Source organism: Falco punctatus, assembly GCF_963210335.1.
Source record: "Falco punctatus genome assembly, chromosome: 17".
Classification (NCBI taxonomy): domain Eukaryota; kingdom Metazoa; phylum Chordata; class Aves; order Falconiformes; family Falconidae; genus Falco; species Falco punctatus.
This window is the reverse complement of record NC_137597.1, coordinates 2,547,053-2,561,321: the sequence shown is the minus strand read 5'-3', so window position 1 is coordinate 2,561,321 and position 14,269 is coordinate 2,547,053. Positions and strand designations below refer to the sequence as shown.

The window sequence follows — 14,269 nt, the reverse complement described above, 5'->3', positions numbered from 1 at the left end:
AATCCTCATCTCTGCTGTTCTGAGAAGCAGCCGCCTCCTGCATGCCGGAGCCGGGTGTATCTCAGTCCTTCCCGGAGCAGCGAGACGCTGCTCGAAAATGAAAAACAAAAGGGAGAAAGTTAGAAATAACGAAATAAGTAATAAAAACCAAACCACTAGCTGCAAGGGCAATGGCGAGGACGGTGCCGTACGGAGCATCCCCTATGGATCCCAAGCTGCCGCAGAGCAGGGCTTCCCTCTGCCCCAGGCTGCCCACGGCCCCGGGTCTTTGCAGTCTGCGCTCTTGATGTCTGGTTTGCACCACCCTGAAAGCTCGAAGCATGCTGCTTTGTTATTTTATTTATTTTATTTAAATGCAAGCTGATGTTTTTAAGCCATTGCCTGATTTCAGCAGCTGGCGCCAGAAGGTCCCTTTTGATGGGCCGGGGTGGCTCCGAGCCTGACCCGTTCCAGCTGCCGCCCCGGGCTGAGCCTTTCGCCACTGCCTCCTCCAAAAGACCCAATGAGCATCCTGCACCCCCCCTGGAGCCCTCGCCAGAGAGTTCCTCTGTTGTCACCTCCATCAGCCAGACCCTGAGATGGCTCAGAGACACCCAGCTCCTTCCTATCCCATTGACCAGCCTTGGCCAAGGTTTCTCCAACCAGACCAGTGAAGACCAGGGAGGTCTGAACCTGCAGGTACCAGCTCAGCCCCACCACATCCCTCCCGGACCATCTACATCCCATGTGAGCAACGACCCAGTTCACTCTGTGACCCCAGAAAGCTGCTGGAGGCATCTCAGGAGGCATCAACCATCTCCCACCTTCACGGACCCTGGCCTTCATCTCTTGCTTGTCCCTTAAAAGCCACTTTGGAGGCTCAACTAAGGGCTGGGAGATGCTCAGATGGCAAAAATCACCCCCAGGGCACGCAGAGCCCCTTTGCCTTGCAGCTCCTCTCCCAGCCCTACTGGTTTCTCCAGCCCCTGCTGTCGAGGGACCCAGGGACTCATAGGGATGGGTTATTTTCAAAACCATCGATGAATCCCCTGGATTTGCTATTCCCTTACCTTCGTCACGGTCAGTGGTGGCACAGCCACCGGACACCTTCCAAACCAGGAGGAAAAGGCACTTTTTGCTGGATGCATGCTGAAGGTGCTGCCAGGGGCTTGCAGGTAGGAAGGGACCAGAGGCACGCCAAAACCAAGGGTGGGTGTCCAAGCCTTCAGAGGTTTGGATACTCTTCTCCAAAAGCTTATGCCGAGCAAATTTAGGAGGCGATCAGCCCCTTGCTGGCCAGCAAACGGTCTTGGAAGCTCAAGACATCCAGGCACGCGTCCCTCCCGGTGTCCAGCAGAATCTGCACTGGGCTGAATAGGATGGGTGAGCCAACGGTTTCTCCTTCCCGGCCAGCTTCCCACAGGAGCCAAACAATAGGGAAGGTCAAACGTTTTGCATTCCGAGTATTTATCAATGGGATGACATTTTCTGGCAGGCAACAGTTGCTTTTCAAGGGAAAAACTCGCTGTTTGTGTCCCAGCCCCAACGGTGTCAGTCTGGAAGCGGCACTGGGGGCACCTGGGGCACCAGGACTCCTGTCCCATGTCTCCCATGGGATCAGGGACCATGGGCAAGTGGGGGAGTGCTACCTGCTGGCCGGAGCAAGCGTTGGGATTTTGCTTAAGTCACCTCATAGAGCTCCTAGACCTGCTCCAACGCCTCCTTTCCAGCTCTGCACCCCTTTGCAACCACCTTTTTCCCAGCTCCCACCCCCGAGAGCAGGAAGGACCCAAAACATTGAGAAGGCATCCAACGGCACGTGAGGAGGAACCCCCGGCATCCGATGCCCTGGGAACCTCCTGCCATGGGCTTTCCCCACCCAGTTCACCACGCATCTCCCACCGGCCAACGCAGATAGCATCTGGTCGCCCTTTCACAATTTCCTCCGGAGTTTCTCCATCAAGCAGGACGCCACGAACCCGTGCTCAGTGGCATGCTCCTTGCCTGTCCACCACCTCACGGGTGGCTTCCAAATCAATCCCCGCTGCCCACGAGGTCTCTTTGAGCGTTGACTCAGCAGCACATCACCTCAGGAAGGGAACTGCTCATCGCATCCCACCACGGCATCACCCACTCGCAGCCTTTTTTGGTTGCGCTCTCCACAGCCCGACCAGCTCAGCATCATGTGCTGCTATCACCCATGTGTCGCCTCATTCATCACCTTCATCACTCCCTCTGGAAAGATGCCGATGAAAATGTGGATTCCTTGGAAACACAGTCGATTGCACCACTTGACCCCATCGTCCTTCCCGTCATGGCTCCAGGCTTGATACCTAAAGGTAAATCTCACACCCAGGCTGCATCGATCAATGGTGATGGGTTTGGGTCCCTGCCCGGCTCTGGCTGCTCCATCCAGGCAAGAAATTCTGCTCATTTTCTTCAAGGGGGTATTTGGGGCTCCTGGGCTTTGCCGAGCTTCTTTTCTGCCGTGCCAAGACCCAGCTGGGTGCCTCAGCCTCCCAGCGTGAGGGATTTGGTGGCTGAGGTCTGCTCACCCCCGAATTTGTGGATTTTTAGGTGTGGAGGGAAGTTCCAAGGGTCAGATCCTGCTGCTGGAGATGGTGCTGCTCCAGCAGGGCACGTGGGGAAGCTTTCGGGTTAGGTTCACCCCCAGTTTGGGCAGTGATGATGAGGAGGGAGGGGGTGGGAAGCAGGAGGGAGGGGCAGCACAGGGGCAATGGAGACAGCAGCTCTTCCCACGTGGAAATTCATCCCAACAACCACAACCGGAGCAGAATAAACCCCTTTCCAAGCTCTCCTTGGGCTCACCGGGGTCCCCAGGCTGCTCAGGCTTCCCCACACTCTGCGCATCAGGGACCCCTTCCTCATCCCGGAGAGGGACACATCCATGGGCAGGGATGATTTTGGGGGTCCGACCTCCCCGCCCCACCTCATCACCCTCTCCCATCCCCAGCCACATCTCCCAGCCGGTGCTTACCCCAACACCCAGCCGGTCCCAGCACCCAGAACATGGGAACCACCGAGAAGCACCTCCAAAGCCTCCAGGGATTTGCAGCAGCCTGGCCACCCCCCAACAGGCTGTAACCTGCTCATTTGCATGCCCTCATCACCTCTAATTAAACCCATGTGTTGCCAGTGCCCTTTCAGCCCCCACCACCTCTGGAATTCCCCGGGCTGTGCTGCCGGGATGAGAGACCACGGGAAGCGAAGCAGGATGGGTCCCGCACACGCAGGGGCGACCACAGGACACCGGTTTTCCCTCTTCACCCCAAAACCCAGATGTTTTTTTTGCAGGTTTGTGGCCAAATCCATGGGGCCGGCTGCTTCCCAGGAGATAAAAAAACTTTTTACGTGCCCATATGTGACTTTACAAGGCTCCTGTCCCATCTGTGGGCTGGGATGACGGCTCGGGGTTTTGGGGGAGCTGAGTGATGCAGCACCTACAGCTCATTCCCATTTCACCCTCTCCGAAGCAAACTCCTGGTGGGAAGGTGCCCGGTCTCCAGGCGGGTTCCTGCAGCTCAGCCAGGAGCCACGGGGCACGAGCACCTGCTCCCAGCACCTTCTCCAGCACCTCCCAGAAACGAGAGAGGGGAAAAAAAAATCAGCAGAGGTTTCAAAAGCAGAGAAGGTGGCTTGCTTCTGGGATGCTGCTCCTGAAAAGCCTTCAGGGATGTCCCTGGAGAAATTTTGGAAAGCCAAGCGGCTAGAAAAGCCCCAGAGATTTCTTCCCGTTCCACTGAAGGGATGGGGTTCAGCAGCACAAGCCGGATCAATGAGGGCAAGGATGGCTGCGGAGTTCGTGGCACCCGGCTCCAGGGATATTCCCGGGAAGCGAGGGGGTCGGTGGCACTGAGCTGGGACCTCCGGGGATGGCAGAGGGGGACACGCAGCCCCCAGCGAGCCCCCACAGTAAAGGGACCCAACAGGGTGACGGGGACCCAGCGGTGGCTCTCCAGCACTGGAAAGTTCTCCTGCGGTGGCCGTGCCAGGTGGTTGCCTAAGCCCCTTGGCAGGAGGTGACCCAGGTCCAGGAGCATCCCACAGGCACCTCCAGGGCTGAGCACCCACCTGGGACTCCTCCTGCTCCAGCCCCACTCGTCTGGGGGGGTCTAAAACCCCGGGCAGGGATGGGGCACAGCATGCCAGGGTGGCCACGGACCAGGGCCAGACTGAGCAGGACGCGGGGAGGCAGGGTGACAGCGGGGCATCACCAAACATCCCTCCTTCTCTTCCCTGTGTCACCCTAAAAAAGCATCCGAGCCTGGCCGCTGTGACAGTTGGGACATCAGCTTGTCACCATCACCACCAAGGAGACCCTGTGCCGGGCAGAAGGATTTGTGGATCTGGGCATCTCCAAGAGGGACATCCCGACCCTGGGGGCCGTGCCACGCTGTGCCGTTCCCAGGGAGAACGATCCAACACAGTTTCCCAACCTCCCAGGGGTTAAACCCTCCCCAGGCGTCCCCAAAATGATGGGGAGCCACTGGTCCCCAGCAATTAGGTGGCAGGTCTGGGTACACCGCGGTCTGCCCGGGTGACGTGGGGACGGATCCAGGCTGGCCAGCGGTTTGTGCCGCTGGCTGGCACCCAGCAGCCGGAGCCACAGCTGCTTTCCGGCCCCGGTGGCACCTGGCTGGGAGCAATGTGTCACCGGGAATTCCAGGAACCGGTGGCCCCGTGGTCCCCCTCTGCCTGGGTACCCCCCAAATCTGCACCAGAGCCACGATGCCCCTGGGGTAGGGCCCGATCCTGCGCCCCAGGTGGGGGCAGGGTGGGTGGCTGATGGCATCAAGCTGTGTCCCCCAGGGCTGTCCCCTTGGTGGGTGTGGGTGTCTCCCGACCCGGCACCTTTACAGGGCAGAAGAGGGGGTGCAGGATGGGGCCGTTTTCCTCCCCAGGACAGCTGCGGTTTGGAGTCAGCTCGCTGCCTGCACCGTTTGGTGCTGGGGATTTCTAAACCTGAAATGTCAAAAGGTTTCGGCATCGCTCCGGGCTGGAGTGGGGGGAGAAGCCTCCAAGCCCCTTCCCAGCTCTTCCCAAGGGGGTTGGTGGCCCCTGGGGACTTCCTGAGCTTGGGGAAGGATGAGGGGGGGCACAGCAAGGCTGGGGCTGCGCAGGGAGGTGTCGCCTCTGGCCAGAAATCAAGGGGGAAAAAAAAATAAAAACGGAGTTTTTATAATATTTCTGCAACTGGAACCATTCCCAGTTTACCCAGTGGGGTGACTGGAGTTGGGAAGGGGCAGGGCAAGCAGACTGTCCCTGCAGAGGGGTGGGCATGGATGGGCCATGGTCCTCCTGTGCTGTGGGTGCTGCCGGGGTGGGATCAAGCCCACCCCACACCCGGGAGTGCCATGGAGAGCCAGGGAAGGAGCTGGATCCTCCGGCCAGCGTCGCCCCCGCACCGCGGCCAAGCCCGGACAGGCAGCGGGATGTGGTTGGGAAACTGAGGCACGACCAAGCTTGCGGCAGGGCTGCGGTGGGGGGTGTCGGGGTGCCTTGATTCAGCCCTTGGGATGTGGCTGGGGTGCAGGGAGAACTTGGGGTGGCCAGTGCCACCCCGGGGTGCACAACCCGGGGATGAGCCAGTGCCACCAGCGTCCCCAGTTAATGAGTGCCTGATGGGGTTTGTTGTCCTTGTCACAGGGACTTTGCTTTCTCCTTGCAGCTCATCACACCTTCGAGGCCATCCCGGTTCTGGGGACGGTCACCGGGAAGGATGCAGGCAACTGGGAGCACTGGGCGATGTGGGGAGCCAGTAGAGCTGGAGATGTGGATGCTGTGGCACCCCAGTTCCCTGCCCCCATGACTCCCCAGTAAGGGGTGCTGGGCAGACTGGCTCCCCACAGGGTGCTGGGGAGGGGTGCTGTGGGGGCACTGCACCCCAGTGTGGCCCAGCGCTGGCTGGTGAGTGGTACTGGGTGAACTGGGGAGCAGCACGGAGACAAGCACCCTCCAGCCAGCCAGCATTCACCATCCCAAATGGATCCCAAATACCACCCCGAGCAGGACAGGACCCCCGGGGAAGGGATCTTGGGGGGGCATTTTGGCCCACAGACCAAGAGACCCCCCCACTTTGCTCCCCAAATCTCTCTGAAGCCCCCCCCACACACACAGGCAGGGTGCACAGTCCGTAGGGAGAAAGGGACAAGGGGACCATGGCAGGGGATGCCCCCCCCCCCAAGTTCCCTTCCACAGCAGTATGTCCACTGGGGCTGGGGGAGGGGCGGTGCTGAGCTATCGGGGGACTCTAACCCCACACCTCCCACAAAGCAGGCCACCACTTGTGCCCCCACCTCGAGAAGTGTCCCCCAACTGTCCACAGCACCAGGGACCCTGCTGGGGTGGGTGGTACCAGGCACATCTGGGGCTCTGTGTACCGGGGGGGGGGGGCTGCACATCTGGGGGGGGGCCCCAGCGGAGGACGGGGCGACGTGGGGACGTACTGCCCTCTGGTGGCCGCCGCTGGGGACTGCACCCTGTCCCTCCCTGAAACGGGGAAACTGAGGCATAAACACAACCCCTACACCCCCTCCCCGCTCCCTGGGGTCTTTCTCAGCCCCCCCTTCACCTTTACCCCTCTGTTCTGCTCTTACCGGTGCACTGATGGTCCCCAAACACCCCCAAAGGGTGTCACCACCTGCTCTGGGTGACACTCTGAAGTGCGGGATGATGCTGGGGTCTTTCTGAGGTGAGGCCAGTTTGGCCCAAAAACCTGGAAAGAAAATGGAGAGAGAGGGTCATCCAGGATGTGACGGGCTGGGGGGGCACGAATGGGACCCCGCAGAGCCAGCAATGCCCTTGGGGACACAGCCACCACAGCCCAGCTGACCCATCACCCCCCCACACACCCCAAGCTCACCAGGACCAGCCCAGAGAAGTCAAAAGGCTCAAAAGGAACCCAAACCCTCCTCGCCGTGCTGGGGGAGGAGGGACAGGGGGTCCCCCTGGTCTCACAGACACAACCCCGGTCAGTGCAAACCGCACCGTGGCCACCCGGGTGTCCCCAGCTCAGGGGGACAGAGTGGGGCTAAAGGTCTCCCCGATGCCCCTGGGGTGCCAAGGGATGGATCCTGCAAAGGGACCCTGAGGGATGGAACGGTGCTGAGCACCCAGGGCCAGGGGTGACTCCATGGCACAGGGGACAGTGACCCTGCTGCCACCATGGACCCGCACACCGGATCCGTCCCTTTCCTTGGCACAAACCACCCTGGAAGCGTTTTCCCAGCGGCAACCAACATTCGGGGCGAGCCCGGGGTTACCCGCCGGGCACGGGCACAGAGGTCTGTGGGACAGAGGGTTGGGTGCTGCCATGCGGGATGTCACCAATGCTCAGCCCCAGGAGGGGCTCGGAGGCGGGGGGAGGGGGGCACCCTGCCCGCTCCGGGCTGCAGTCCCACCGGGGTGCCCCCCAGGTGAGCAAGCCCAGCCACAGGGTGGGCACCCCGGGGTGATGGTGGCTGTGCCAGCTGGTTGTCCCCCCCCATCCCCCCCCTCGCCTCGAAGCAGATGCCATGGGGCAAAGAGCAGGCGGGTGCGGTGCCGACGTCAAGCCCCTGCCCCCACCCGTGCCACCCTCCGCTGCGAGCTTCCCAGCCCTGGGCGGCTCGGCCAACAGCACCGGGATTGGGGTGAGCAGGGGCACCCCGGGACAGGGACCCCAGCTAGTGACACGGCGGGGGGGGGGGGGGGTCCAGCTGCTGGGTGAGCCCCACAAGGCTGGGATGGGGTGGATGGGTGGGCAGGGGTGGGGGTTGTGGGGGACCGGGGCGATGCCACCGTCCTGGGGGTGGTGGATGGTGTGGCAGGGGCCCCGGGTGGTTGGGGACACGCTGGGGGTGACACAGGGTACCATGCCCAGCCCAGGACCCCAGAGCAGAAGCGAGGCGCCCTCGCTGCCCCCGGCAAGATGGGAGACCCCTTCAGGTGCTGGGACAAGTTCCCATCCCGGTGAGTACCAGCAGGGTGGGGGTGTCCCCACCCCTTGGGGACCCCCAAGGGCTGGGTGGGGAGAGGGGACCACGCTGCAGGGCACAAAGGTCCGTCCCTCCGTCCATCCAGCAGCGAATACGACAGCAGCTCCCCCCTTCCACGGTCCAACAGCTTCGCCCGCCCCAGTGGGAAAAGCATCTACAGTGAGTGAGGGCTGCCCCCCAACCCCCCCCCCCCCACACTCCTGTCCCCCACTTGTCCCCTCCCCTGACCCTTCGTGCCCCCCAGACCAGCGCAAGGACTACAGCCAGACCCTGCTCAAGCCCCAAAGCGATTTCCAGCACCACGTTGAGGTAGGACACCCCCAAACTGCCCCGAGCCCCCCAGCCTTGCCTGGGTGCCCCCAGTTTGCAGAGCAGGGGGTGACAACAGGGCACCCGGTGCCACCCGTGTCCCCCTCAGCACCTGCTCACAGTGCGCCTGGAGAGGGACATCCGCAGCGCCGACGACTGCCTGGAGCACCTGAAGGTGCTGGAGGCTCAGGGACGGGTCTGGGGGCAGGACCTCATCCTGCAAGTCAAGGACCAGGAACTGGTGCTGAGGGATGTAGAGAGCAAGGTACCCCCTGGCCAGGGCACCCCCAAAGTCTGGTACCCCCTGGTCAGGGCACCCAGCTCGGCCATGGCACCCGCTCTGCACCCAGCGCCCCCATAAATCGGGTGTTCCCCCAGCTGTGGCACCCCCAGCAGCTCTGGCACCCCATAACCCTGGTGTCCCCCCCGCAATGGGCCTCGCACCCCCCTGGCCCTGACACCCACTCCAGCCATAGCACCCCATTAATCCCGGGTACCCCCCTTCACCCCCACATGCACATCAGCCTTCCGACACCCCCCAGCGCTGGCACGCCCCCTGCACCCGTAGCCCTGGCACCCCCTGGCCACAGCACCCACCTTGACACCTGCCCTGGACCCAAAACCCCCCAAAACCTGGTGTTGCCCCAGCTATGGCACCCCCGTAACCCTGGCACCCCCCGCACCTTCGCACTGCCACAGCTCTGGCACCCCCTTGGCCCCGGCCCCAACCACAACCCTGGCACCCCCATAAGCCTGCTGCCCCCCAGTTCTGGCACCCCCATAACCCTGGCACCCCCATAACCCTGTTGCCCCCCAGTTCTGGCACCCCCATAACCCTGGCACCCCCATAACCCTGTTGCCCCCCAGTTCTGGCACCCCCATAACCCTGTTGCCCCCCAGTTCTGGCACCCCCATAACCCTGGCACCCCCATAACCCTGTTGCCCCCCAGTTCTGGCACCCCCTGGCACCCCCACAACCCTGCTGCCCCCCAGCTCTGGCACCCCCTGGCACCCCCACAACCCTGCTGCCCCCCAGCTCTGGCACCCCCATAACCCTGGCACCCCCACAACCCTGCTGCCCCCCAGCTCTGGCACCCCCATAACCCTGGCACCCCCACAACCCTGCTGCCCCCCAGCTCTGGCACCCCCATAACCCTGGCACCCCCACAACCCTGCTGCCCCCCAGCTCTGGCACCCCCTGACATCTCCACAACCCTGTTGTCCCCCAGCTCTGGCACCCCCACAACCCTGCTGCCCCCCCAGCTCTGGCACCCCCACAACCCTGCTGCCCCCCCAATACCACCCCATGCACCCCCCTAAGACAGCACCCCCAAAAACCTGGCATTCCCCTGGCTGTACCCCCCCATAACACCTCCATCCCCATTAACCCTTAACACCCCACAACCCTACAGGCCTCCCACGCCCTAGCCCCCCTTTAACCCTGGCATCCCCTTAGCCCTTCCCTCCCCCTAGCCACTCTGGGGGGGCTGAGCCCCCCGTTTCCCCCCGGCCAGGAGGAGGTGGACACTTACCCGCTGGGCAGCGTGCAGGGCTGCTCGGCCATGCTGGGCGGCTGCGGCTACGACTCGGTCTTGGCCATCAGCGTGCGGGAGCGGAACCCCCCGGGGACCAGCGTCCTCCTCTTCCAGTGCCAGCATCTGGGGGTGAGCCCTGAGGGTGGGTAAGGGGCGGGGGGCAGCACCCCGGGGTGGGGGGGTTGATGGTGGTGGGTCTGTGCCAGGCAGAGACGCTGAAGAGCAGCCTGGAGAAGCTGGTGAAGCGGTGGAAGGAGGAGCAGAGGAGTCAATATGGGCACAGGTAAGGGGGCGCGTGGTTGTTTGCCCCCTCCCCCCAAATTGTGGTGTCTGTGGGGGTCTCCCTGGGGGTGGGGGATAAGCCCATGCTGCCCCCACATCCCCCAAAGAGTCCCTCCCTGGGGGCACAGACCCCCTTCTGCCTGCTCCCCCCCTTGGCAGAGATCCCCCCACACTTTCCCAGGGAGTGGACACCCCCCCCCCCATTTTGCCCTAGTACCCCAGCTCTTGGCTCAGCCCCCCTCCCACTCCGTCCCCATGGGCACAGACCCCCTCCCACACCTGCACCCCACCCCTGGGCTCAGTCTCCCCTCATCCCCATGGGCACAGCCGTCCCCCCCCCAGGCTCAGCCCCCCCACCTCCTCCCCCAAACCCTCAGGCACAGACCCCCATACCCCACCCTTGGTCTCAGATCCCCCCACCACCCCACAGACCCCCCCCCATCACTCTGTACCCCACCCCCCCGGCTCAGCCACCCCTCCCCATCCCTCCTCTCCCAGGAGCAGCCTGGACTCGCCGCCGAGCCTGCCCCCCCCATACGGGCAGGGTCCCTACGTGGCCCCAAATCGGTGGGCAGAGACCCCCGAGCCCGACTTCCACGCGCCCCCCCAGCGTGGGCTGCCCTCCTCGGACTACAGTGAGTCTGTGGGTGGGGGGTGCAGTGTGCCTCAGTGTCCCCAGGAGCGGGGTGGGGGGTGGGGGGCAGGCAGCGGAGCTGGGACCCTCTGCCATCCCCAGGCTCGGTGGACACCCAGCGGATGCCACAGACCGACCCCCCCGGCCAGGTCACGTCCAGCGTGGACCGCGATGTTGTAAGTGCCACCTCACCGCCACCCCAGCTCCGGTGGGGACAGCTGAGCCCCCCACCACCACCCCCCAACCAAGCCAGCACCTACCGGGTCCCATCCTGCTCCTGCAGGAGGTCCTTAACCACGTGCTGAGCGACTTGGAGCTCTTCATGGTCCAGCTGAAGACAGCCCTGGGCATGGACGGCACCGCCAACGTCAAGAAGAAGAAGAAGATGAAGAAGAAAGGTGGTGAGGGGGGGGGGGGGGCGCTGTGTGCCAGGGGGGCGGGGGTCCCATCCGGGGGTCCCAGCCCGGTGCCAGCCCCTCCTCTGCCCCCAGCTCTGCCCTCCAAGGGTGACTACACAGAGTTTTTCCAGAAGGTGAAATATGGCCTCAACCTACTGGTAGGTCCTGGCGGGCTGGATGTGACACCACCCCCACCCCCACCCCACCCCCGGCTAGTGGGCACCCCCGGGGGGGTCCCTGGGTGCTGCACTGCTGGGAGAGGAGTGTGGGGATGGGGGTGGGCTGTGTGGGAAAAGGGGGATTGCACAGGGATAGGGGGGGTACATGGGGATGGGGGTGCCTTGGGGATGGGGGATCTACACGGGGATGGGGGCCTGCGTAGGAAAAAGGGGACTTCATGGGGACAGGGGGGTACTTGGGGACAGAGGGGCTGCATGCAGGTGAGAGGCCTTGGGGATGGGGGGGGGGGCTGCGTGGCGATGGGGGGCACTTGGGAACATGGGAATCTGCATGGAGATGGGGGATCTGCGTGGGGATGGGGGGGGCTACCTGGAAAAAAGGGGACTGCGTGGGGACAGGGGGGTACTTGGGGACAAGGGGCCTTGGGGATGGGGGGGCTACATGGAGACAGGGGGTCTGCGTGGGGATGGAGAGGGGGTGCCTGGGGGTGGGGGGATGCTGCGAGTGGATGGGGGGGGCTGTTTGGGAAAAAGGAGATTGCAGGGGGTGGGGAGGGTACTTGGGGACAGGGGGGCTGCCTGGGGACGGGGAAGGGGGGAGGGGGGCTGCGTGGGGACACCCTCTCCCCCCTCCACGCAGGGCCGGACCCACCAGCACGTGCGGGACCCGGACCCCTCCCAGCTGCTGCACCTCATCTTCACGGCCCTGTCCTTCGTGAGTGCCCCCCGACTCGGGTGTCTCCCCGCAAAGGGGTGAGCGGGGGTGGGGTGGGGGGGAGGGGTCAGCCCATCCCCCCCCGCGGGGGGCACTGACTGCCCGCCCCAGGTGCTGCAGCACTGCCCCAGCCCCAGCCTGCCCGCGGCCGTGGAGGCGCCGCTGCTGCTGCCGGAGGCGCTGGAGCTGCTGGAGAAGACCCTGCACCAGGACCACCACCGCACCTGGAAGACCCTGGGCATCGCCTGGAACAAGCCCAGGTGGGGGGCAACACCCCCCCCCCCCATCCCCCAGCACCAAAAGGGGGTGTGTCTAGCCTTGGATGGGGTGGGGGAGGGTCACAGCACCCACCTTGGCTCTCCCCCCGCCCGTTGCAGGGCAGAGTACCCCAACGGCAACCTGGTGCCCCACTACATCCCGGTCTTCTCGGATGGGTGGCTGCCCCCTCCCATGGAGCAGGTAGAACTCGGGGGGGGGCAGGACCTCCCGCCACCTGCCTCAGTTTCCCCAAGTCACTCCCAACACGCGACCCCCTCTCTGCTCCCCGTGCAGTCACCGCTCACCGGCCGGAGGGACAGTCCCGGCCAAGCGTAAGTGCTCCCTCTGCCCTGCAGATGCTGAGGGCTGGGGCAGGATTTGGCCTCTGGCTGGATGCTGATCCCCCCCCCCATCTCCAGGGCCCCCCTCCCTGCCCAGGGGCTGGTCCAAGCCCTGTATGAGTTTCAGGGCAGGAACCCGCAGGAGCTGAGCGTCAGGGTGGGGGACACGCTGCAGGTAGAACCCGGGGGCGTCCCCCACTATGGGTGCTCCTGGGAAGGATGGCTCTGGGACCCCCACCCTGCCTGCTGGGGGTCCTGGAAGGGGGTGACAGCAGTGTGCCCCCCTCCCATCACCTTAGGTCCTGGACCAGCGGAACAAGTGGTGGCTGGTGCAGAATGGCTGGGGGCACAAGGGCTACGTTCCCAGCAACATCGTGGAGCCCCTGGGGCAGGGGCACAGGGGGGGGGACAGTGCCAGCCAGGTGGGTGTCCCCTCTGCCCTCCCTGCACCACACTACCAGGAAGAGGTGACAGGGGGCTACCCCGCTGCCCCCTCCCCTTGTCCCCCTCCCCAGGACAGCCCCCCCAACCTGCACCCCAACTCCTCACCGGCGGAGGTCACAGCCTGGCTGAAGGACAAGGGCTTCTCACGGATGTAGGTGGATCCTTGAGCCCCCCAACCCATGTGGCTCCATTTTGGGGGGGGGGGGAGGGGGGAGGAAGCCCTGCTCACCCCTTTGTCCATCGCACACCACAGCACAGTGCGGTGCCTGGGGGTGCTGACGGGGTCCCAGCTGCTGCAGATGAGCCCGGCCGAGCTGCAAGCCGTCTGCCCCGAGGAGTGGCGGCGAGTCCTCTTCAAGCTCTCCTCCGCCAGGACATCCCTGGGGGTAAGGGACCCCCAGCCCCGCGCCCCCCCCCCCCCCCCCCCTCCCCAGGGCTCCTCCCCCCCCCCATCACCCTTCCCCTCCTCTGCAGATGGACCCCAGGGATTGAGCCACCGCGCTGCTGTCCCCACCACGCACCCCGCAGGATGGAGCACCCCAGGCACTGCAGGACCTGGGGGGGGGACACCCCACACCCCCAACCCACCTGGCCCCCCCGGGACTGAGAGCCTTGGGGGTTAGGGGACATGTCATCCCCAAAACCACCGATGGCACAAGGCTGCTGGGACCCCCCCCTGCTGCACCAGGGGGCACGCCTCCCCCCGGGTAGATGCGCTGCTGGGGCCCCCCAGGGAAAGGGGGGGGGTGGGGGGGGGCAGGCAATGGGTGTGCACCCCTCAAAATGTATAGCGATGGCCGTGGAAAATAAAGAGTGACAGAACCAGGGTCTGCAAGGGGGCCACCCCGCTGGGGCAGGGAGGGGGCCACGGTGTGCCACCCCCCTGGGGGCCCGGCAAGGGACACCCCCAGGTCCCCATCCTGGGCACCCCCCCCGCGTGTGCAGAGGTTGGTGGCAGCGAGGGGCCCAAGGGACAGGGCTGTCCCCAGCTCACCCTGCTCTGCACCGTGGGGGGGTGGCAGGGTACCAAGCCCCACCCCCCCTCCCTGCCCCTTTGTCAAAGCAGCCTCATTAGCGGCAGGAATGTGCTAATGAGCAGGGCTCCTTTCCCACGGAGCATGGGGGGGGCCCTGGGGACAGCACAGGGCTGCGCTCATGCCCCCCCAAACCCCAGCCAAGCCAAGGCGGGGGGGCTGGG

General features: G+C 64.5%; 1 protein-coding gene and 1 long non-coding RNA gene across 2 annotated transcripts; one reads left to right on the top strand and one right to left on the bottom strand.

Annotated features, from left to right (window-relative positions):
- Positions 1 to 6,601: 6,601 nt before the first annotated feature.
- On the bottom strand, positions 6,602 to 9,926 carry LOC308054477. The gene is made up of 3 exons (XR_013924117.1): positions 9,818 to 9,926; positions 8,398 to 8,502; positions 6,602 to 6,715 (listed from the first exon to the last, which is right to left on the bottom strand). It is a non-coding gene; the product is annotated as an uncharacterized lncRNA (long non-coding RNA).
- On the top strand, positions 6,715 to 13,688 carry EPS8L3 (EPS8 signaling adaptor L3). The gene is made up of 18 exons (XM_080367348.1): positions 6,715 to 7,631; positions 7,862 to 7,950; positions 8,062 to 8,135; positions 8,221 to 8,285; positions 8,395 to 8,550; positions 9,800 to 9,949; positions 10,027 to 10,103; positions 10,601 to 10,737; positions 10,839 to 10,912; positions 11,020 to 11,134; positions 11,228 to 11,292; positions 11,954 to 12,028; positions 12,140 to 12,288; positions 12,406 to 12,618; positions 12,706 to 12,802; positions 12,927 to 13,222; positions 13,325 to 13,457; positions 13,546 to 13,688. Exons 1-18 carry the CDS (start codon positions 7,515 to 7,517, stop codon positions 13,561 to 13,563), a joined length of 2,100 nt encoding a protein of 699 aa, XP_080223474.1. The 5' UTR covers positions 6,715 to 7,514; the 3' UTR covers positions 13,564 to 13,688.
- Positions 13,689 to 14,269: the final 581 nt, after the last annotated feature.